The sequence below is a fragment of the Passer montanus genome, unplaced genomic scaffold (assembly GCF_014805655.1).
Source record: "Passer montanus isolate IOZ18808 unplaced genomic scaffold, ASM1480565v1 scaffold106, whole genome shotgun sequence".
Taxonomy (NCBI): domain Eukaryota; kingdom Metazoa; phylum Chordata; class Aves; order Passeriformes; family Passeridae; genus Passer; species Passer montanus.
This window is the reverse complement of record NW_024357170.1, coordinates 2026499-2051346: the sequence shown is the minus strand read 5'-3', so window position 1 is coordinate 2051346 and position 24848 is coordinate 2026499. Positions and strand designations below refer to the sequence as shown.

General features: G+C 41.3%; 1 protein-coding gene across 1 annotated transcript; it reads left to right on the top strand.

Annotated features, from left to right (window-relative positions):
* Window positions 1–678: 678 nt before the first annotated feature.
* PARVG (parvin gamma) lies at window positions 679–23697 on the top strand. Its single transcript, XM_039721125.1, has 13 exons — window positions 679–1029; window positions 5794–5895; window positions 6401–6465; window positions 9279–9381; window positions 10334–10474; window positions 10868–10983; window positions 11849–11904; window positions 12783–12805; window positions 14749–14810; window positions 14918–14986; window positions 15829–15930; window positions 19434–19506; window positions 21513–23697. The coding sequence occupies exons 2-13, from the start codon at window positions 5817–5819 to the stop codon at window positions 21590–21592; spliced, it is 969 nt and encodes a 322-aa protein (XP_039577059.1). The 5' UTR covers window positions 679–1029; window positions 5794–5816; the 3' UTR covers window positions 21593–23697.
* The last annotated feature ends 1151 nt before the right edge of the window (window positions 23698–24848 follow it).

Here is a 24848-nt window from a genome sequence, read left to right as displayed (position 1 = left end):
ATTCTGGTTGCAAAACAAAATGTCCTTGTTAGAGGCTCTCTTCTTGAGAATAAGACTCAACAGAATTTCAGCAATGTTAAAAGGGATTGCTTATTACTCAACCTAAGAGCAAGGGTAGGAATATCCCAGGAACTATATAACCATGTATTAGCAGTTATCTGCAAAACTACAAATACATGAAAAATGTATAAAAAGCAAAAAATCTTTAGGCATCATAGGCATGAAATCAAATGCAGCTCATACAGGATTGACTCCTGCTGTTCTACAGAAGTCTGGATACTCCATGCACTGGTCACTACATCAGGTTTTGGAGGAAAATAGGTGTGTTAATAAATGCAACTCACACCTGAAGGAAATGTCTAGGGAAAGTGGTTTCTGTAGGGAGCTCTTCCTCTTTAATCAGCAATGTAAAAGGGGGAGGAAGAGCAGCAGCACTGCCTGCTGGAGATAACTCATGTCTCATACCAGAGTTTTTGGCACTGCTGTGGCTAACTTCCTCTCTAAGGATAAATAAATTAATTTTCTAGGTTTCTCCATCTGCTGGGTAGGTAGAGTGGTGCTGTTCTGCTTTATAAAATACTCAAAGGAGCATGAGAAAAAGGTGTATTGGAACATGCTCTTGTCTGCTCTTTTCTAGTTTTTTATTATATACAAAGCATAAGTGCTCTCTGAGTCACCCCAGAGGCAGAGCAGCCCGGTCATGCTGGGCAGTGCCATCCAAGAACAATCATATCTTTTTAATGCTTTCTGGTGCTTCAGGAGTTGCAGGGCTGCATGTTTCCTGCACTTGTGCTCCTGTTTATTTCAGTCTCTGCAGCAGGGACCAGCACACAATTAAGTTCCGGATGGGACCATGGTTTCGTTTTTAAGAGCCGAGCACTAGGGCACAACTTCTCCTTTGTGTGCTTTGTGCTGCCCTGCATGGGAGACCTCCAAGCCTGGGCTCAGCATTCTCACCCAGAAATTGTGTTGTTCCTGGTGGGATAAGGTCTTGGAAGAGCTTCTGGAGAGTTACTGAAGGACAGAATAGTAAGTCTGGAAAACGGGGCTCCTTTGGGTACTTTTTTCATAGTTAGTGTTCTTAACTGGAAGATTTTCTGCCTCTCTGTGGATTGTTCTTACTAAGATAACATCTGTTCTGATGCTTATGAGCAAAGATGGCTCCTGAAAAGATACTATACAGGGTACTATACTACACTTTAAACTGTGTTCACAATGTGCATTCTCTTTCCCTCTTATTTTTTAATTCTGGTTTCCCAAAGGTGGAAATATTACTATTAACATTCCCATTTGGTTTTTTTTTCTCTTTCTTTTTGTGATCTACTTATTTGAGGTAGGCAGAGTAGGGCTTTTGTCTTTTCAAACATGAAATGAAACAAGTGAAAGAGTTTGGTAGGATTGGAAAATGTCTTGTGAATATTCTACAGCTGATTTATAAGCCAGAGACCCCCATTAGTGCTTTGTGTGGTGCCTTGGGGATATCTGGGAGCCAGACCCTGTGAAGACTCATGCAGGAAAAGTAAGCTCTGACCCAGCCTGAGAATTAGCTGTTTATCAGTAGTTGTGACATTGCAAGTTTGTACAATAGCCTAGCTCCTGACCTAAGAACAATTCCCTTCTTGGCAGCCACTGCAGGTGGCACACAAGAAATCAAACACCCCTTGGGTTTAAAGGAAATCCTGTATATCCATGTCATTCTCAGAGAATGAGCATTTTATTCAGAGACTGCTATTTCCTTTGAATAGTCCATAATTAAGCAGCTATTTTATTTAAAGATGTCATAATGAAATGCCTGTACAGTCAGTATTCAAGCAGTTGTCTCTTACTATGTATTCCAAGTACTGATAAAAAAACTTGTGCAGGAGGATGTGGGCTGCAAAACCAGCATGTCAGCCTCTGAGCAGCGAATTTAACTGATGGGTGTCAGGTGCTGGTTGCAGCAAATATGGAAATTTGCATGTGAGAACCAACTCTTCTGACCTTTCCTGTTTTTCATTAAACAGCTCACCCAAGGAGGTGTCCCAGCCCTGACATGTTCCATTTTGTGTTCTTCCTGCAGTATGTTATTCTCTGAAAGGCTGTTGCCTGGGACCAAGCCTCACCAATATGCTGCACAGCCACATGAAGGGCTGCTCGTGAATGCTAATTATGAGTAATAAGCAATGGGTCTATTAAATGCTGGAGAACTGCAGTTCTCAGGCTCTGAAATGCTGTGGGAAATCAATACTGATAAATGTGAGCTGAAATACAAGAAATGATGGGTTCTCAATGGTGTGTTGCTGTGTAGGAAGAAGATCTTGGAGATCTAATAGATAACTCCCAATAAAGGGTCAGCAGTGATGAAAAAAGCAAACAGGACTTAGGAGGAGAGGAGCAGAGACCACTGTGAATGCTGCAGTGCACCCTTCTAAATCTGGGCAGATCTGGTTCCTAGCACATCCAAAAGGCTGTGATCATGCTGGAGGAAGCTCAGAAAAGAGCACTGAGGATGAGCAGCTGGTTTTCCAGGGAAGGGCAGCTGTTGGCTGTCTTAGCTCAGTTTTGGAAAGAGATGGACAGGGAGGCTTTGGATTTGTAGGGCAGGAGTGACATGGAGCATTAACACAGTAATGTGAAATTGTGGATCAGTTGGCCTTTGCCTTCAGGGACAGCTGGTGGGTCAGAGCAAGAAACAAGAGATGGGGCTTCAGGTGATGTAGGGCCACACTGCACTCCTCGCTGCTGAGGGCTGAGAGAGACAGACATGTTCAAGGGGTGAGCAGGGAGTTCATGAGGAGTAAATGTGTTGACAGCTCCTAGTGACCTGCTTTGCTTTAGGAAGGCTGAACTGCAGACTGTTAATGGGGACACTGCAGGGGAAGTGTCTATATCCTTACACTGCTTATAGATCTTGGGGTTCTGTTTTTTTCCCCTAAGGTACTGAAAGGGGGGGACTGGACACCCAGGCAAGTTAATCTTACCCAGGGTAGCAATTTTAACTCTGACTGTCACACAGGACTGAGGCCCTAAAGGGTATTATGCTACCTTATTACAAATTCTGAATTCCAGGCCTTTCCTTACAGGTTTCCAGTTTTTAGAGTGGCTTCTGATGTTCAGGATCCTTGGCCAAAAAGGGCCCAGGGGTGTGGCAGGCAGCACACACCACTTTGATAGTTGAAGGAAGTAGAAGGTACACAAATGGAATATTGCAAAGCTGAGTGAGAGTAAGTTGTGGTTTACACAGACCATTTCTGTTATAAGCTGGACATCCCCAAGGCATCACTCCTGTCAGAAACCTAATTTAAAAACAAGCTGTCCTTAGGGTTGCTCTCTGTTAATTAACTTCTCTCAGTTAAATTCATCTGGGCAGTCTTATCTCACACAGTTCAGTTGTTCCTCAGGCACAACATCATTCAATTTCTCCCATCTTTTTTTTAACAAGCACCTTTTTACAGATAGCATTCAGTTTTGCTGCCACCATAATGAAATGAATTCTCTTGTGACCCTTTCTCCTAGTGCCTTGCTGGCAATTTTGTACCAATTTGTTTTGCCAGATTGATGTGTAAAAGCATCCATTACTATTTTCTATGGATATTCTCTCAGCTTTGGCAAAATCTGTGTTAAAACACATGTTCATCATGTACTGACCAAAGCCTGTAAGAAATAGGTGAAAGCCTTCAGAGCAGCACTGTGCTGTTTGGTGTATAAAGCTATCAAGCAGGGGAATGTCACTTTGGAGATGTTCTGTGCCACAGCATTTTCAGCAGGTACCTTGTTCTGGATGGTGGGAGAACCTTACTTCAGGCACCTGCAGCACCAGCCAGGGCTGTCTCGGGTAACAGAATGGAGGTAACTCCATTCTTAAAACTAGGACTAGTCACTCATTTAAATGCTCTGGATTGTTTTTAAAAGTGCCATTCCCACTCATTTCACAGGAAGAGTTAAGAAACAGGGCTCTCAATGTGGGCACCCCAGGTAGGGAATGGAAGAACTCTCCTGCAAGAATCTCTGAAGCATGTAATTTTCTGTTAGAAAAAAGCACAAAACCAGTCAGCATCCCCTCTCCTGTAGTGGCCCAGCAGCAAAAGTCTGGTCATGACATCTGCTCTGCTCTGACTTCCAGAGATTTTTGGACTGTTGGGAAGGATGAGTTCACTTACTCATCCTGTGCTGGAACCATAGTCTGTTCTAAGTGTCCAGAGCCCTCATTCTCCTGTAATTTCTTGCACCTCTGCAGGCCACAGTATGGTTGCAGTTTGTAGTTCTGATTTCTGGCACTTAAATCAGTGTGCATTTAGTTTATGATGAAGAACCATTTTGCTTCTTGCATGTCTGGAAGGCTGGGCCCAGAGAGCAGTGGGGAATGGAGTCAAATCCAGATGGTGACCAGTCCCAAGGAGTCCCCATGGTTCAGCACTGGGGCTAGTCCTGTTTAATGTCTTCATTGATGATCTGGACAAGGGAATCGAGGCCACACCCAGTCAGTTTATGGACAGCACCCAGCTGGGAGGGAGTGTGGAGCTGCTGGAGAGCAGGAAGCTCTGCAGAGGGATCTGGACAGGCTGGATCCATGGGCCCAGGCCAGTGGTCTGAGATTCCACAAGGCCAAGGGCCCGCTCCTGCCTTGGGTCACACCAACCCCCTGCAGCTCCAGGCTGGGGCAGAGGGGCTGGAAAGCTGGGAAAGGCCCTGGGGGTGCTGGGGACAGCACTGGACAGGAGCCCAGGGGTGCCCAGGGGGCAGGAGGCCAATGGCACCTGAGCTGTGCCAGCCCTGGTGTGGCAGCAGGGCCAGGACAGTGACTGTCCCCTGGGCTGGCACTGCTGGGGCCACACCTCAGATCCTGGGGCAGTTCTGGGAACCTCAGGAATAGAAAGACATTGAGGGGCTGGAGTGTGTCCAGAGAAGGGAACGGAGCTGGGGAAGGGGCTGGAGCAGTGGGGGGGGGCGGCTCAGACTGGAGAAAAGGAGGCTCAGGGGGGACCTTCTGGCTCTGCACAACTCCTGACAGGAGGGGACAGCTGAGGGGGATTGGGCTCTGCTCCCAGGGAACAAGGGATGGGATGAGAGGTTGGACATGAGGGAAAAGTTTTGCACTGAAAGGGCACTCAGGCACTGGAAGGGGCTGCCCAGGGAAGTGTTGGAGTCACCATCCCTGGAAAGCTACAAAAGCAAAGCAGATGTGGCACTTGGGAACAGAATTTAGCGGTGGGTGAGGAGTTGGAACTCAATGATCTCAGAGGTTTTTTCCAATTTAATTGATTCTATGACTCTGTATTAGAATTTATAAGAGAGACTATTCAGATGCCAATAACTGTCCTTGTCTCCCCAAATCTGTACCAGCTGGTCCAATAAAGGAAGCTGCTTATATTTTGTAACTTGTCTTAGTAATTTAACTACTGGGTTCTTGATTTAATGGTCCTTAAGTACTGGTAATTTTTAAATTTTCTAGCAGATATCCATGAATACCTAGGGACTGAAAGCTTGTTTTTCACTTTGGTTGAAATATGATTTTACTTACCTAATACAGGGAAAATACAATTAGATGTGATTAAAACAAGTTTTAGTTCAGGTCTTCAGGTCTTTTTTTTCCTACATTTTGAGATTAATACAAAAAAAAAAAAAGAAAAATGTTTTTAATTCTTTTCTTTGCACACATTTAAATATATTTTCAGATTTTTTTTTAAAAGCAGCTAGTGATGAAATAGTAAATGATCAAAACTCCCTTTCAGTTGATTTGTTTTCTTAGCACTAATTTTGATCTTTTTGTTATTCATTATTCATATTCCCTTCCCCCCAATGTTTTTTTACTAGTTTACTAGGAGTGATTAAAGACAATGGATCCAGACTTTTTAAATGCATTTACACAGCCTTCTACACTCGATCGATTCCTAGCTGAGGATGTCATCGCTAAAGGTATGTGCTTTATGAACCAGGACAGAAAAAAGGCCCAAAGAACCACCTGAAGGGCCAAACAGAAAATGTGCTGTACAAATTAATTGTATATATTCAGCAGTGATCTCATGGCTGTTTCAGACATTAGTAAGCTCTCTGTGTGTAACTTGGCTGCTGACTCTTTGGGGGCAGATCATGAAGAAGCAACATGAAGTCCAGTTAGTTCTTTAAGTGAAATTTAAGTTTCACACATGTGGATCTGACCAAGTGTGTTTTCCTCTTTCTATAACTGTCCATCTAGATCTTACTCATTTGAAGTATACTGAATCATAATTTCCAACAGCAGGCTTAGTAGTCTGCTATACCAGTTTCTTGCTCATAAGGAATTAGCTAAATTGAAAAATAAATGTTTCTATATCAGGCAATTAGCCATATTGGGAATATCAAACTGATAGCAGATTTAGCTGCACACTTGCTTTAGTCATATCTGATAACTGTGATGGATCTTGTTTGCTTCCTTCCACAGGGGAGAAGAGGAAACTCATAAAACCGACCCCAGGCAAAAACCCCAAACTGGAAGAATTGAAACTGGTACCACTTCTTTTACTGCATTGTTTAACCCTCACTTCAAGTTGTACTTAAGCAAACAGAACCTGGTTCTTTAACCTCTTTCAGCCCTGTAAATTGCCCAGCCCTCTGACTCCAGTCCCCCACTCTACAGATGAGAATGAGCTCTGCTTTTGGGCTTCAAACAAAGGAAGCAGAACTTTTGTTTCAGCACAGTATGAGGGTGGCTGGGACCATACAGGATCATGCTTCCAATGCAGTGAGCACTGCTGGGTGTGGAATGCAGATACAAACCTGAGTGGCTTCTGATGTGACACCTATCCTAACCTGGGCTGTGTGGGCGAGCCACACCAGAAGCACCCAGTTGCTCTTTCATTGTGATGGTAAGGTAATAGCTACAAGAATCCAGGGATTCTTGGGAATCTTGGAACCTCAAGCAGACCCATGTCAGCATTTGCTGTGTCTAAAGAGTGATACAGTGCAGGTTTGCTGCACTGATCCCATGGTAACTTTTAGGAGTGCTCTACTGATTTGCAGCAAGCCTTCACCAGCAGCTGGCTCAGCTGGCAAGGTTAGAAGAGAGCAGAGGGGGATGGGCTGAAGAGTATGCAAGTCACCAGGAAATCAGGATGAAAGTTTTCAGGCTCTTGTGTGGTAATTGTGAAGGATCAGTCCCATTCCACAGGCAAGTGCTTTATTTCCATCTAATTTTGAAAGTCTCCCCAGTGTGTTCAATCATTATTTCAATTTCTCTAATGGCACAGTCCACGTAATGAAACTTCCTGGAAGAAAAGTGGCATGTGTCTTATGAGACCAGCAATCCTTGCATTATAGAGGTGCTGAAATTGTTATAAATATTATGAAAAGCAGCTTAAGATATGTGCTATTGTTTGTATTTTGTATCATTTATAAACATGTAGGGAGGTGTGTTTCTATATTAGGTATTCATGCACATTTGATCAAAAAGATTTTGTGTCAGGTTTTCATGATGTTGTTATACCAAAGGGAAAGTCTGAAAAGTGATGCTGCAAAATGCAATTATATTGTCTACAGAAAGACTGGATTTGTTATTTTGAGATTGCCAAAAATGAAGAGTTTTCCTCAGTTATGAAAATTCTGTGAGCTTCAGTGCTTAATTCACTTCCTGTCAGAGATTCCCGAAATGATGTTCATCACTGTCTGATATCTTTTCTTGGGGTGATGAGGAGATGGAAATTGTGTCCTGAGGGAGACAAAGTCCTCTGGGTTCCCATCAGTGCCCCTTGATTGCCTTCTTAATCTAAAGATTTGATGGCTTCTCTAGAGAAACATTTGGGATGGAGACAGGGAAAGGGAGGAATTTTCAAGGGAAGAACAAGGGAAGTAAATAAATTCACTGGGGGGAGAGACTTTCACTGCATTTTCATTTTGAGGCAGCTTTGGAGAACTGAGAAATACTAAATGGCTCCCTGTAGTTGCTATAAATACCCAGCTGCATGTAAATTAGAAGATGGTTACACTCAGAAGCCAGCAGCAAACTTGTCAAAGCATTCCTTTTCTACTTTCCCTGTTTGCTCATTTGTAGACATGAGGCTCTGCTCTGCAGCTGAGTGGGCCCCCACAACTGGGCAGAAAGCAGAACTGTGTGAGCTGCAGGCTGTGCATGTAGCTGGGTGAGCAAAGGAGGGATGCAGGATGTGTTGAGCTGGGAGAGCAAAGGAGGGATACCATAGGGGTGCTCAGCAGTGCTTGCTGCTTTTCTGACTTCCCTCTGGCTGGACTCTTGTGTTTGGAGTTCTGCTCTACCCCTTGCACATCCAAAGTGTTACCAAGCATCAGCTGAAGACCACAGCTTTCTGCTCTTGTTACTTCTTAGCTGAGGTGCATTTTACAGTTTGACAGCTTCCCAGTTCAGGCTTTTTTATTTCTTGTGCAGTTTCAAGCTTCCCAGAGACTTTTCTTTTCAAACCCTTCTTACATTTTTGTTAATGTTGGCAAGCTTACAGGAATCTGGTATGAATTTTCTCCTCTGTTTACAGCAAGTGAGAAGGATTGACACTCACTCATAACAATCACAACAATAAAAGCACTACCCTTCCCTCTTACAAGAGGGATCTTCATGTTGGCAGCCAGCTGGCGGTACTGCTTTTCTGTTCTGCTTCACCAGGTCATATTCCCTTTCCGTCAACACACATGAATAAAACACATGCTTGGAGAAGCACTGAGGAACTGCTTTGTTCTTCCACCTAGGAGCACATGTGGTTCCTCTCCTTTTGTAGCCAGACCTTGGCTTCCTGAGCAGCTTCCCCCTTGCAAAGGCAGGAGGGATATTGGAAGGCCAGTGGGAGGACTGCCACATAAGAAAGTTCCAAGGAGGTATTTGGGGATTGAGTGCAGAAATATTGCAGAAAGAAAAAGAAAACAAAACCAGGAGATGAGAAGGAGGAGTGCTAATAGTGTGGATGAGTACAAGAAACTACCCACAGAATGAGCCAAGCCTCTTTTCTTACAGTTTTCTTACTGGCAGTTGAATTTGTGTGAATTCTGTGGTGTGGGGTGAAGGCAGGGGATGGGAAGTGCACTGTGCAGCCTTTTCCCTGGTGGAAGTGGGAAGAGGGTCTCTTTCCCGAGATGTATAACATAATTCCTTGGAATATAAGTAGCAAGATGTCTGTCTCACTTGATAATTAGGAAAAATTAACCCTTTAGAAAACAACCAAAAAGCACAAAGGAAGTGGAGATTGAAAGCAAACCGAGATCTGAGATAAGGGACTGAAGAGAGAGGTGAAAAAGAATATATAACCAAGTGCTGTGCTGCCTGAACAGCAGGATTATAATTGCTTTGTTTTCCCCTGCAGTTCTTGACTGAGTGGATCAACAGAACTCTGAAAGAGGAACACATAGTAGTTAAAAGTCTGGAGGAAGACCTGTATGATGGGCTGGTACTTCATCATCTCCTGGGTGAGCTGCTCCTTTGAGTTTAGTTCTTGCAGACATCTCATGGAGGAACTTTCCAAGCAGAGAATAAACCTCAGGAATCACAGTAGCAGGGACCTGTCATCTCTTCTCACTGCACTGGGGGCCAGCTGTGATAATCACAATTCTGAACAAAATCCCACTATTGTTTCACATGGTTATTTTACTTCTAAGAAATTCTTAATATCGGCTAGTTGAGATAATGAAAAGGTTAACTATGAAGTGTAAAATTCCGTGCTTCTGAAATGAAGGAGGAACACAAACCAGGAACATAAACCAGGAACACAAAGGTGGCTTGTGGTGCTATCAGAAACACTGGATGGAATCAGCACTGTAGTATATGTTTTTTTGCCTTAAAAAAAGAAAAGAAAAGAAATATTTAAAGCTCTGAGTCCAAAGAATTGTTCTGGAACTGGTAAAAATCTAAGAGGCTTTTGGCATTATGTAGTGTTTGTATAAAGATGTGATCCCCTGGAGCAGCCTGTTACCTATTTCTATTTCTCCATCTCTCCTGTCCCTAATATATTTTTCTTACACTTTTCACTCTCCTTGGGGACATCTTTTACATCTATTTCCTTTTCATGAAGGCTGAGAGCAGCAGCATGAGCAGGACTGGCTGATTTTTCATAGTTTACTTGCCTGAGCAATGAATTTGGATTTCTTCTATATATGAGTTGATACCAACTTTGTGTATTATCTACAGGAAAGATTCACTCCTTGGATTTCTGTAGAAGAAATGGAAAGAGCTAGGGCTGGGGGATAACACTACAAGGAGTGACTTGAGTCCTCTCCCTTTTGCAGAGCTCTTAAATTATATTGAACATTCAAAACAAGACTTTGTGTGCTCTGCTGTCATTTTATGTTTCTAATTATTTTCTTTTTCCTTACAATGATGTTAAAATACATCCTTCTTCTTCCTATGGATCCTCTGTAAAAGAAAACGTAGGATCTCTCAAGCTGGATGTTGAGAAGATTGCATTAACAGAAAAAAAACAGCGACAGAAACTCTCTGTGATTCTGGAAGTTGTGGCCAAGTGTTTGCAACTGGAAGAAAGTCAGCTGAAATGGAGTGTGGAATGTAGGTGCAGAAGTGAAATCGAACAAAATTATCCATCACAGGCTTCTTGTGCTATATGGATGCTGTGAGGCAACATGCTGCCAGAACAGTAATTAAACAACCTGTTTTCAATTACTAGTTGAATCAAAAGTGAGACAGAAATATCTGAGTCCACTTGGGTCTGCCTCTTCTAAGTGTGTGGCTTGTGGATCACTTAAGAGCCCTCAACATCCCTGTATGTCGCTCTTTTAAGCTGTGCTATTGCTAAATTTTGATGTTATACAAACCCCAATCTGGTGTTCCACCAGTGTTATAGCCCTCCATGACTAGGGGGTTCTGTGCACAGGGAGAATTCTTATGTTACAGGGAAGTTCACATGCTTTGCACACTGAGCATTGTTTTCTTCCGTTATAGCTATCTTGGCAAAAGACTTACTGAGCACACTGCATCTTCTGGTTGCAATAGCAAAGCACTTTGAACCCACCCTGGCTCTGCCTCCAAATGTTCAAGTGGAGACAATCACCATCGAGGTATTTGTAGTTTGATTTGTATTTGTTACAGTAGATCCTAAAGTCCTTTCACAAGGCTAACCTGCTTAGAATGAGAGAAATGTTCAGCTGGGAAAGAGATAGTGGTATTTTCTGTGAACCACACTTTTCAGTTTCTGAGTTTGTTGGATTAGATTAAGTATTCAGTTTGGATACTCTGTCTTTAAAAGGGGAAAAGCACTATGCTGTTTTTCTTCCTCACCAAACAAGGGAATTGTCCAAACTGAAAGCAGATGTTGATCTCTGTAAAGAAGAAAATGAAGAAATTCTGCTGTTACTGTCTCTAAATATTTTAACATAGAAGATTGTATTCATAAATGATGAAGGTTTTTTTAATGCTGAATATTTCTTTTTTTAGGGAGTTTTTACTCCCCTTCTGTAAGGGTCACATTTTGGTGTTTTTCTCTACAAGCAGATATCTACATGTTTTCTTCCTCTATTTTGTTTCTTAAAGTCAATTCTGAGACTGTAGGAGAAGATTTATTTATTATATATTTATTTATTTTATGATTATATTTTATTTTATAATATTTATTTATTTTGTATTTATTTACAATTTATAATTGCAAAAAATTAGCACCACCAGTGTATGTGAACACAGAATGTTTTTCACTGCATGAAATGGAAGAGAAGCAAACACCAAGGACTTCTTCTGATTGGGAAGTAAGAGATTTCCTGTTTGAAACTGAAGAGAGCAGAGGGAAGCAGAAATCTCTCAAAGTAACTGTACTAATTGTACTGGAGTTATTGAATAAATGCCCTCTGATAATAATTTAAGGCAGCAAACAGGTCATGAAAGCTTGTCTTTGTGTGACAAACCAAACATTGTTTATTGTCCTTTCAACAGACTACCTCCAGAGGATTAAAGACCTCAAATGCGGTGGAATATATCACAGAAAACAAGTAAGAGGGGATATATCTGGCTTTTACACTGTCACTCAGAAAAGAAACATTGTGGGTGTGTTCCCCCTCACAAAAATTAGCTGGGATTGTGGTGATGAAAGAGATGTAAGCCCAGGCATGTATATGTATGTGAGTTGTTTCTCTGATTTCTTCCCTTTTTTTTTGATTCCGCTCTTCCTGTTTGGCATTATAGTGCAATACCTTTATTTATTCTATATATAAAACAATATGCATGATTGTTCCTTAAGCTTAGCATTTGTTGTTGCCATGGAATTTCACAGCAAATACAGTAATAAAATTCCAGTACTGTAAATTTACCTGTGTGAAACTAAACTGCATATTTGCTGAAGCCACAAAGATTTAAATCTACTTTAAATTTGCCACTGTTTTGTTTTCAAATAAAGGGAAAGAGGCAGTTCTTTTCTTATTTTACTGTGAAAGAAATGTTTTAGCTTGCTGAGTGTTCGAGGTACTGCCATTATTAAAGCAGTTTAGTGGGATACCATGTATATACCAAAAAAACACGCACATCATTCTAAGAACTAGAAACAGATTTTCCTACTATCATTTTTTATATGCCAAAACATCTTCAAGCTCTAATATCATGAGCAGCTTATTGGAAGAGAATATTGAGGATTGAGCTTGTAAAATAAATGTTTCTTGGTGTGTGGGCCAGTTAAAATCTCATATGCTTCCAAGACCCTACACAGATATACAATCTACTTTAAAATGTCTGTTGGAAAGTCACTCTGACATAAAGTTGATGCCACTTTAAACTCTATCTCCTGCTTTACAGGATAGCAGATAAGCAAAGCTGATGAATAAGATCAGCCCTGCTGAATAATTTTTCTAATTCTTGCTTTTTATTGTACTTCCAGAGAGAATATGGAAGCACAGTCAAGTAAGTGCTGACATTGCCTAGTTCAGTGTTTCATTATGTGCCTTTATACACCATGTCCTGATCCATTTTTACCCCATGATAAAATCAGTATGCTCCCACTAAAGTTAATGGAGATTAATGGATTTTTTCCTGGTGTTTTTCTCCAAATGTCTTCTGTTAATTCCTGTTCATACCAGCAGAATACAGCTTGGAAAATGGGTGGTCACTTTGCCTGTGGGCTACGGGCAACAGATGGGAGAGGAGACAGGGCATGAAGGTGGCTTGATGACCCCAAAAAAGAAACCTGTCTGGAGGCAAAATGCCAGCTTGGATTTGTGCATGGACCATATTCACTGTTGGAACTATTTATAAAGGCTTCAGAACTATGTTTCTCGTTGCTACCGGTTTTTGTACTTTCCTTCCCACAGTTTGCAAATGAGATTTTGCAATCCACTGGTACTGGGTCATGGATGGCAGCTCAGTCAAACATCCCCAGAGCTTTCACCCATAGGGCTTTTGAGGGCTGGGAAATACTTGGGGTGAAAAGTGTCCCCAAAGCCTGCAGAAGGTCTGGGAATTGCTCTGGCTTCAGTGTGAGCTGCTCTTCCCTGCTGCAAAGGAGCACACTGCACCCTCAGAGAACCAAGGCAACTAGTTGAATTCTCTGCTGTGTCCTTTATTTTGGCATTTTCATACTTTGCAGGGATGCAAACAATATAATTTAATATCTTACTTATTCCACTGAGTGTTCTATAGTGGGGGCTGAAATAGTGAAAAAACCTGCAACTCTCACTCCCTGCCCCAAACAAAAAAACCCCAAAAAATAAACCACCCCCCCTTTAAAAAAAAAAGGAAGAAAAAACCCCCAACCCATAAGTACGTGTTTCTTGTAATGGGGCTGATTCTGCTGGGAAGAGAAATCTGCAATTCACTCTTCAAGATGCTCTCTCTCTATTTTTGATACAGCTTTCTTAGCAAAGAGAGAAATCCCAAAGCATGGTTCCAGAAGAGGGCTCTCTCTGATTTGTTTGATGCATCCACCTGTTCCCTGACATTGCTCCCGCAGCAACCCCCAACAGGCAGAACAGAGAAACCTGAGGAATCCCTTTCACAAAGGAGGCTTCTCTGTCACTGTCTTTTGGGAGGAATTTCCCTTAAGCAAAGCTGCCTCTGCTTTCCTGTGCTGTAGAAGCTGTTTCTCCATTTAACTGAGCTGCCAGAATGCCTCTCCTTGCTCAGAGTGTTTCAAATATTTTGCTCATGCTTGAACCAGAATTGTGGCTGGGTGAGGAGATGGATCCTGCTTTTGCTGCACCTGGGCAGAAAGGGGAGGTGAGGGTGGGACTTGGATGGATCTCATTTCCTTGGAAGTTTTATAGTCCTCCTAGTTCTCTGGCACAGCTCTGCTGGCACCAGCTTCTTGCCTACTTAAAACTGGTGGCAGCACTGGCCATTTTTGAGGTCTCTGACTTTTCAGAGGAAGGGCAGAGTCTCCATATCTTGCTTGTGGTTTTTTGAAGGAAGGAGGCTGGTTTTTTTTTTGCAAATTTGGTGTAACTGACATTTCTATTTGAGAAGAGCAGTAAAACACACAGTTCTTCTGCTCCTTGCATTTTATCCCAGAAGTTCCGAGTAAAAAAAAAAAACTAAATGAAAAGAAATAAACTGTAGTAACGTGAAATTTAGCCAGTGCTCAGACTGATGGCAGCACAAACTCAGAATCTCTGCAGGTGAAAATGAAGAGCTGAATGAAGTAAATTGTTTTCTCTGATATGGTCAGGCTGAAGGGAAGCCTGTCATCCTGTCCTCTGATAAATATAAAAGCAGCATCTTTCTCTGCCTCCCTGCTATTCTTTTCTTCCTTGGATTCCAAGCTGCAAATACCTTTCCCCTTCTGTAGCCACACTAAAGCTCTGATCTCTCAGTTATTAAAAATGAAACCAATTAATGTTGTTTTGATACAGAAGATGATGCCTTTGATGAATTATTTAGCTGTGCTCCAGATAAACAGCATGCTGTAAAAAAGGTAATTTACTTTTCTAGTAGACATCAAAATCTGTTAGGCTGAGCTTAAATACTGAAAAAGTTATTTTTTCCTTTCCCCCTTCCTTCTCTTTTTTTTTTTTTCTTTAGGCACTTCTGCAATTTGTTGACCAGCATGTTGGAAAATTAGGATTAAATGTCAAAGACATCGAATCTCAGGTAGCGTCCTCAAAGCTGCATGGTACCCATGTTTCATCAGCCATTTGGGTGTTTCCTCTCACCATTAGGAATTCTCCTTTTTATTACAGTAAATTTGAAATTTGGCAACATAATGATTTCCAGGTTTACATTAAGCTATCAAGCTTTGGTCTCTGAAGTTTCTGAAGCTAATAACTAATGCAAGAATACGGCCTTTGTACTGAATGCTGCCCTTGTAATGCTACAGGGAGTAATTTTCAGAGTGTGCCCAGCTCCTAAGGGTGCTCTCTTTGTCAGGATGGAAATAAAGGTTTCCTGAACATTAAAATGAAAATCAAGTGAATTGCTGTATTTAGTGATTGTTGTTGCTGCATTTGCTTCATGGTATGAAGGCCTTATTTTCATCACATTTCAAAGTCTCATCCTCTAACTGTAGAGCTTCTTTAGTGTATGAAATTGTAAGAGAATTTGGGCTGAGCACCCTGCGCTCTGGTGAACAGGGTGCTCTTCTGGATTTTTCCAGTGGGCAACTGTAAGAAAAGAAGGCTTTCAAGTGTTTTGTCATACATAACTAGGCACAATTTTCTATTATTTATACTTATGCATTTGTGCTCCTCTGAAGTGTTTTCCTATCTGGAATAGTTTGTTTTAACAGCTGTCCTTTTACAAGGTTGTATTTCCACAAATATGAATTTTGGAGCCTTATCTAACTAAATATGAAGTTCACTGTGGAAGAGGTTGAGGGAGCTGGGTCATTAGACTGTCTGCTTGCCTGAGTAACATTTAAATTATTTTATTGCTAGAATGGCTTTTACTGCAATAGCTTACTAAAGCCAAATAATTTTCAGGTAATTCTTATCTAGTTTTCAGATGGGGTTATCTTACTTCTCCTAATTGGACAACTAGAGGGTTACTTCCTGAATTTAAGGAATTTCTTCCTGACTCCAGCCAGCACCGTGGAAATGGTAGGTTGTTCTGTAATTATTTAGAGCTTGAGCCATAAAACTGTGTGTTCTGCCTCTTGCTTGCACTGCTGCTGCTGTGTGTGAAGTCCCATGCCCACAGTGTTTGCAGGAGGGGGGTCTGGGGCATTGCCAACACAGGCACTCGGTGCTGTCAAAATATCTCAGAACAGGTTGGTGTCCTCTTCAAAATTAGCATCTCATGGGAGGCAAACACCTGTTACTTGCACTTGTTTGGCATTGGCCATGCTTCTGCAGCCTTCTGGTGAATTCCAGGGCTCTGTGTGCTGTGAAGTGTGTTCTCTTCTACCAGTCTGTCCTGCAAACAGGATTCAAAGAGGATGACACGTCTTGCATAGCAGAACTGGATCCCTGTGAGCTCCTTTATGCTGCCCTAAAAATATACTTTAATCAAGACATGACCAGAACATTTTGAAGGCCCCTTCTGTGTTTGGGTAGCTCTTGAGAGTTTATATCCTTTCCTCTCCCAAGGCTGGGGGCTGTAACATACTCAGGCAGACCTGCTTGGCACCTTTTACCACCTCTACCAGGCAGATTTCATCTGTGTTTTAAAAGTAAGAGCTGTCATCAGCCAGAAGGAAGTGTGTGCTGGGCTGCCTCCTCCACAGGTCTGGATTGTTGATATATTTTGAGATATTTGAGGTATTTTCAGATTGTCTCTGGTATAGGTAGGCTTTTATTCATTTGGGTCTCTGAGTAGCTCTGAAAATCTTGAAACTCTAGCTATTTTTCCTGTTTTGTGCTCAAATCTCTGGAAGTGAAGTGTGTCAGATCTTTTTTGCTTGAGAGCTGCCAGAGAAGAAAATCTTTCCTCTGGCAGTTTGCATTACAGCTTCTCCGCACAGATGAAGCTTTCATCTTTTTCCCAACCTTGGCACAGTTAATGCCCCTGGGCAATATTTATTTGCAACGAAAATTCTCAGAGGTCCTATATTAACAAATAAATATTCTCAAGGAGCTTTTAATCAGAAAGTTTAAAAGCACAATTGTTTGACACCTTGATTCAAATGTTGTCAAAATTTCATTGCTGTCAGTTGGTAACTGTTTAAAGTATTAGGAAAAAACGTGTTGTGTTTTTTTGGTTCCCTTGGGGTTTTTTTTAGTCCAAGAACAAGGAAAATCTATTTTGAAGCATCTAATCTGACATAATCAAAGCATTTCCTTAGAGTTATTTTTCTTCCCTTTCTCTTCCACTCAGTTTTCAAAATTGTTTGGTCTGTTCCCATTGAGTTGGAGAGAAATTTTAAACATTTCCATTAGCTTTATTCAGAGGAAGCCACTGAATATTTTCTTATTTAAAAATTCATAAATAACCATTTTCCTTTTGGTTCAGCCCTATTCTAGCCTCACAGATGTCTTTCTAGAAATGAGATAACCCTAAAATTTTGGTACAAATCAAAGCTCAGACTTCCTAGTTCTTACCCTGCCTGTCACAGGCATCAGAGAAGAGTTGAATGGGGTTGGGTACTGCTTCAGTATAATTCTTTACATAAAATGTACTACATTTACAAAATGTAGTAATTTCGTTTTAGCAAAGTTACTCCCAAGGACTGGACTTGCTGTTGAACAGTTTGCCAAAGCGATATTTCCAATTTGCTTCTCCTGTGATGCTCATTACAAATGAAAAGCAGCATGACAACTAAAAATATTGATTGACCATAGTTCAGCTGTCATTTGTATACAAAACATGTCTTTCAATTCCCCTGTGCTTTCTAACTCCCTCTTATTTTAGACATTTATTGGTGCAGTAAAGTCTAAAGCCTCTGCTGGGATTTAAAAGATCTCATTTGTTCTTGGAATGGTGACAACCACATGCACTGTTGGGATCAGTGTGGTGCATCCACCTTACGGTTCCTTCTAATGAAAACAATTTCATGACAGAAATTTAGGAGGTGATCAATTTTGAAGTGCAAGAATCTAACATTGCAAATAGGCAGGTTTGCTGCAGAGTTTTTTGGGGTGTTGATTGCTAAAATAAAAGGCACTTACAAGTAACTGTAAAGAAGTGCAGCTCTGGGTGCTCGTGAATGTAGAAAAGTGTGTGTTCTCTGAGACAAAGAATATGATCGCAAAATAGTTCAGGCTGAAACTAGGGGCGATATCTGTGCAGTCATGAGATGATGATGATGATGATGATGATGGAGGGCATGTGTGCTTGTCAAAACTGAGTGAATTTGGTTCTCTTGCCAAAACAGGCCCAGAGCTGAAACACCCCAGATGTCCTGGCTGCTGTCCAGTTGTAAATTCTAGAAAACTGTCCAGCTTTTTTGAGTCAGAATGCACAGCTGGACAAAGCACCTTATTTTCAAGGCTTCTCTTTCTTGGGTAATTATTGGTATTTCTGTCTGAAGATGCTTTTTGAAATGCACATGTTGCCATTCCTTGAAAATCCCAGATGTATTACAGAGAGGGAAATGTGCCCTTTTTGCCTGTGCTGGTTCACTGAGGAAACATTTGATTTACTCATCAATCAGCAAATTGTGTAGAACTGCATGGTCTTAAACTCTCCTGTCTGCTGACTATCAAAGGAAGAAAACAAACTTGAATCCAAACAGGCAGCCTCAGTTACTTGTAAACCAGAAAACCAGGTGAAACATAAATCTGTTGCTTCACTTCAGAGCACAGGGGTTTTGCTTGGCTTATGCAGGGAGGACTCCTGTGCTTATTGTCAAAACATAACAAGGAACAGCAGCCTCCCAAAGGATAAATTGCCCAGTAGCTCAGGGAAGGCAGGAAGAGAAAAATCTGAAGTTCATTCAGGTCAGTTCATTCAGAGGAAGGGAATTTGCTAATTACCAGCCAAGTAAACAACTACCCTTAAGCTGTTAGAAGGGAATATTACTTTCAAAAATCAATTACAGCTACTGCTTATGTTTGTGATGCTGCTTTTATGTGGGAAAGGGAGAGAAAAAGCAGTGAGGAAAAATGAGAAAAAAACCTGTGTCTTCATTCATAGATGTGGGCTTCATTTCTCATGAGTGTTATTAAGGATATCATCACTACTATTAAGGTAAATAAACACTTTAGAAGTACAGCAAAAACTTTTAGCTAACAATTATACCTAGTCTTTGCAATTCTGAAGGAAATATAGAGAACTTTTCCATTTTCATTTATTCCAAGTGTGGTAAGCATATGGGCATTGTTTAAAAATACCCAGAAATAGACTCCATGCATCCATTAGATCCAGTTAGGAATCTAGCCTGTTTTTCTCATTAACACAAGTCTTTCACATGCAAGGTCTATTTTTAAATAAAGGGATTCTTCTGCCCACCTCATGGGATATGTTTCGCTGGAGATGGATTTTATATCTAATTTTATATGATAATTGGTAAAAATTCTGAAGACCACTTCATCAAAACCAAGGAGAGGAATATGAATACATATTTATGAATCAGTATCCTCAGCTACTAGAGAAATACTTTTTAAAATCTTCTGTTGATTAGAAAATATTTTCAGCTATATTAATATCTGTCTCTCTCCAACAGCTGCACAATGTTAACCTGGCACTGGAGCTGCTAGCAGAGGGAGGCCTTCTGAATTTTCCTGTGAATTCTGAAGGTGAGTCATAACACGCACATTTACCTGGAATAGAATTGCTAACTTCCCAGCTTAGCAAAAGTTTGGGTAATTGCAAGAAGCAGGTTCTGGAAATGACACTGACACATTTCATTATATGGCTGCTCTACATCTTCTCATGCAGAATGAACTGTTGAGATATAAGACCTTTTTTTTTGAAAAATCATTACTTCTATACTAAAAAAGTTGAATTGCTATAAGTTTAGTAACTTTACACTAAATTTAAACTGTTTAGTAATTCAGTATTTATTAAAATTTAAACCAGTGACAGCTCCTAGGGAAATTACAGCAGCTGAGCTGGAGGCAAAGCTATTTTCCTGTCTCATAAAAGCTTTCAGTGCATTAAAAGCAAGCTTGTTTCTGTGGGAAGATACCTTGAAGAATTTCTCTGGAAAATCAGAAACACTGATCACTCTATTCAAACTCAGAAGAGTGGTGGGCCAGTCTCCTGAATATTAAAGTTTATATTTTTCATATAAAAATATGAAATATTTTTAGTGGCTGTTATGCTTGGTTCAGACTTGGGAGCTGAATCTTGATCTCCTTCATTCAAGGGAATGCTTCCATCACTGAATCAATGTACATGCATGCTCCTCTTTCTTTCTCCACCACAAAAGCAAACAAACAAGCTCCATTTGGATGAGTCCAGTTTTCCAGTTAAAAAACTTCACAGAAAAATTTGGTGACAGCTCTTGATGGGAGGAGGGATGTGGTTAATTAATGGGTGGTACTGTGGTTGCAAAGTTTGACCTCTTGCAGGGCACATAATCCCTGCATTCCTCTACAAGCTTGTTGCTGAAAAAGGAAGTAAAATCTTTATTAAAAATAAAAAGTATTATTCCAGTTCTAGCTCCCTGTTACTTATTTATGAGTGGGTTGGGTACATGTGTTGGGTACATAACACGTGGTAACATGGAGAGGGAAAGAGAGGATTTAGGGCTTCCTTTGTTTTTCCTTTTGTTCTCTCTTCCCACTACTGCTTTGGTGATGTCAGCAGTTTGCATGCTGGGCATTCACTAACTGTGGGCTTTTTGATGTGCTGCACAGAGCTAGGAACCTGGAAAGCTAAAGACCTTTTTTGATGTTAACATTAACAGAGTAATGGGTGTGGTCTCAGGTCTCCATGCTGAGATCCACCTTTTGTGTAAAAAGAAATAAATCTGTGCTTTTCCTCCTCCCCTCTGGCTGTTCTGCACAGTCTCAAACAAAGAGCTGATCAGTATAAGAAATACTGGTGCTATCATCCTTAAGTCCTTTACTTTCACTGGGGAAATCCTCAGCTAGTGAGTGAATTTAATATTATTTAGGAGTCATTGCTAGAGCTATGCTATATAGACTCTTCAACGATCTACTTTTACTAGTGTTTTTTTTTTAGTCTTTCTCCCAGTGATTTACAGTATCATAAGAAGAACAGAAACCCCTCTGAATCCATTACTCTTTTCCACTGCAATTTTTAAATAAAACAGCAGTTTATATAGCAAAGAAGAAAAAAGCGGAAAACTAAATGAAAAAAAAAAAACCCAAACAACAGAAACAAAACAAAACCAAAAATCCAATAAAAGACAATGCATCAAATGGCAGCAAAACATGATGGAAATATTACAACAAAAAAAATAAGGTGTCAACAAAAAAGTGTACAACAAAAAAAATTATGATTCCTGACACAGAATAATCATAAAAACCTCAAGATATAAAGCCCTATTAAATTATCTACTCTGCACTTTGCTAGTGAATTTGTTACTCTGCATTATTTGCCCTTATTTGTCTTCCTGCAGCAGAAGTCCCTTTTCTTCATGTTAATTTAATAAATTATTAGTTTCTACCTCTGTAGTTCCTATTTTGCTTCCTGTTGCAATTCAATTGTCCAAGTTCACATTATAACTGGGGAAATGTGGGAGACTCTCTTTGGCATGTGCAGTCTCATCCTGTTCCAGGGATTGCTAATACTTCCCATCTGGTTTTGTTGTTTCTGGTTTGTGTATCCACAGATATTGTGAACGGAGATACGAAGGCTATAATGCGAGTTCTGTATTGCTTGTATTCCAAATACAGAACCAAAGAAGCATGAAGAACAAGGCCAAGAGCATGAGCTACCATGGTGTGGTTTTTGGATTCCCAGCTCTGTTTGCCGCTGCTTCTGGGCATGCACTGGCATTTGACACTTGCTGTGTTAACACTGTATAGCAAATATATTGTTCATGCAAGGTTTCACATACACAGCCTGAGCAAGTGTAAATGTGTGTCCACAGCCGATGAAATTCTGGGGCTGTAGCTCTTCTTCCAGATCCTGCCTTCTGTATTCTCTGAACTCCACCAATGCTGCAAAGAAATTAAATGTGTGTTTATTCTGGGCCCTGTATTCTTTGCTCCTGAAGGTGACTTTGAAAGTTGTTGCATCCTCTCCATTTTCCTGCTTCTGGAAGTCATTTGGAGAATTAGAGAGGAGAAAGACCCACCAGAGTGGGAGGGCTGAGACACACCTGAAGTTCAAAACCTGCTTTAGGGAGGTGGCCAGTGCTGTCAGACAAGAGGAATGAACTGGATGACAAATTAATAGGTAGCAAAAATGAAATATGAACTTACCAAGTGTTCTATAAACTTGTGAACTTACCAAGTGTTCTATAAAAGTGCTCATTTGCTTGAAAATGGAAAAGGCACTCAGCACAATATGCTGGTGTGAGACTGGGCAGGAACAGGGGGTTCTCCTGCACAGCTTTAGAAGGATGCCCCTATTTCCTTGCTAAGCCAGTGCCAAACCATGTCCAGATCCAGTTGAAGCCCTGACACCAACTCTGGCTAGCAGGGATGCCAATCCTTGTCCTGCATGTTGTGAGAGGGAGTCACACATCTGCACTTTGTCTGCAGTAAGAGGTGGGCAGATGCTGGCTCTGCAGCTGGTGGAGCTAGAGGCCACTACGGGTGGGAGCAGTGAATTCAGCTTCCCAGCACCTCTGACAGCTGAGTCATCTCAAACTCCTCAGGCACTCCTAGGTGAATTTGTCCAGCCTCCATCCCCAGCCTCCCAGCAGTTTCCTCTGGGTACATCAAGGTAGCCACGATTTATTAATGATCACCCTCGGTCTTTCCTGGGAGATTTAAATCAGAACTCCTTTCAAAACCTCCATCTACTCTCTTGACCTTAAATTTATATCATGTTGCATAAAACTAGAGATACAATTAGGAAAAAAAAAGCATCAGTATTTTTTTTCGCTTCCATCTAAACTGAATAAATTTCCTGCCATGGGTAACTCTGATGTTTGGTCTCTGGTCTGAACCTCCATCTGTGTGTTAATGGGAAACCAGAGCTTGCTGGGTGTGTTGACATTTACAGAGGAGAATTTGTTGTATCTACATTTGCATCATGCAGCCCAGGGAAGATCCTTAAATAGCAATGCTGGTAAGTTTTGAAAATGGTAACACTGCACAGCTGCTGGGGGACAGAGCTGTGCAAACTGCCCTCAGACCAATCCCTTCTGCACCAAGAATTAGCTTGTGACATTTTTACAGAGAAAAATACAATCTTTGGTGCCAATGAGCTACCAAGATCACTTGATTCTCCAGCAAATATTAGTTGTGTGTGCTGATCTGGACAACTTAAGTAAAGAATACTTGGTTCTTTCATTTCCAAGTCCCCATAGGCATCTTGCTTGATTCCTTAATGGGCTTCCAAGAATCAAGTGGGAGACCTGAGAAGTTCATTCTTCCTTTGCAAAATTTTGTAGCACTGCACATAGAATATGCATTTATTGTAGAATGAATTGCTGTTGAGCAGATAAACCCAGGATGTGGCTTGTGGAAAGCACGGGTGAGGGGGCAGGAGGGCCTGGGCAGTGATTTGGTAGCAGTGTAGCCTTTTCCTCCTGGGAAGCTGTCCTGAACGTCTTGCCCTGTGCTAGTGATCAGAATTCAGTTCCAGTGTGTGACTCCAGGCATATGACCTGGGTTAGGAAAAAGCCACCAGTGCTAGGAGGATTAGCTAGTGCTGCTCTGGTTAGATGGCTATTACTGCTCAAGGAAACTGCTGGATTTTAATCATTGTGCTCTGAGTTTTGTGTTCCACTCCTCTGACATAAATAAATCCAGTGCTTGTACTTCCAACAGGGGAAGTCTAGATCTTGATATTTAATAAAAGAAAGGGTCATATTCCGTTTCCAACACCAGCTTGGCTACACCTGTTATAAACAAGTCATTCTTTTGAAAACATACAGAGGAGAAAAGATGGTTAATGTACTTGAATCAAAAACATGCTGAGACCAAAAATTAATGTTTTAATCTGCTTTTTATGCTGAGAGCAAATATATAATACATTTCATGTGTCTGATGTCTTTGATAAAGGCTCTGTGTTTGATTCCTAAAACATGCTGTGGAATTTTACTAATCCATCATACAGACACCCACTCCATAAATTGGTGTAGTATACAAGTGCACTATTTACGCTTGAGATGTAGCCACAGCCTTGGCGCCGTTTTAATAATTAGGGGACAGAGCCAAAAAGAATATGCCAACACCTGTTTTAGTGGAAGGTGCCCCTGCCCAGAGAAGGAGTGTGGGAACTGGACAATCTTTAAGGTCCTTTCCAAAGCCCTACAGGAGCTTCTATTGCTTTCCATGTCCCATGGGCCAGTGGTGTGATGACTTGGGGTCACAGCAGTAGCTGGGAAGTGGGACAGATCTGAAGGGTTCCCAACTCCTGCTTGCTGTCATCTTTCCATCATCCATTCTTTCCAAAATACCCAGACTCATCCATAAAATACATATTTCTGGAGGTGGAATGGCAAGGCTGTGTGGAGAGAACTGCAGGTAGAAGGTGCAGAGTTACCAGGGTGACTTTAAGGGAATGCAGATGCACAGAAGTTTTCATTAACAGGACCAAGCTACTGACTGAGATTGCCTGTAAAGCCTGAGACAGGGAATTGGAGAGCTGTCCCTGCTGTCAAACTTCCTTCTCCTCCTTGGGAACTGGTCCTGTCAGGATCACACTGACATTTTTGTCACCCCCATCATTTGGCTACAGCTCTGGAGCCAGGCCCTTGCTGCCTTGCAATGGGGCAGAGGAACTCCAGATGGAAAATTCTGGCAGCCTTTACCTGCTTGATGGTGGGAGTGCCAATTCTTAGTGTTTGTCCTTTCCTTCCTTCTCATTTTCCTCCTTCCTTTATTCTTTTCCAATGGTTTCTCTTGTGTTGTTTCTTGCACGGAGCCATCCTCACAGTGGCTGCTGTAAGTCTCTTTGGCAATTAGGTTTTCAAACTGTGAAAGTAACTCATTCAAATTCTTCTTCTCCATGAGCTCTCCATGACCTGTGTTTGTGTCTATATGAAGGG

What these genes read in the sequence shown, in the direction of transcription:
- PARVG (XM_039721125.1), top strand. Translation starts at nt 5,817, where the DNA reads ATGGATCCAGACTTTTTAAATGCATTTACACAGCCTTCTACACTCGAT. An exon ending in AACTGGAAGAATTGAAACTG is followed by an intron (nt 6,466 to 9,278) that starts GTACCACTTCTT and finishes TTTCCCCTGCAG; the next exon opens with TTCTTGACTGAGTGGATCAA. An exon ending in TGGAGACAATCACCATCGAG is followed by an intron (nt 10,984 to 11,848) that starts GTATTTGTAGTT and finishes TCCTTTCAACAG; the next exon opens with ACTACCTCCAGAGGATTAAA.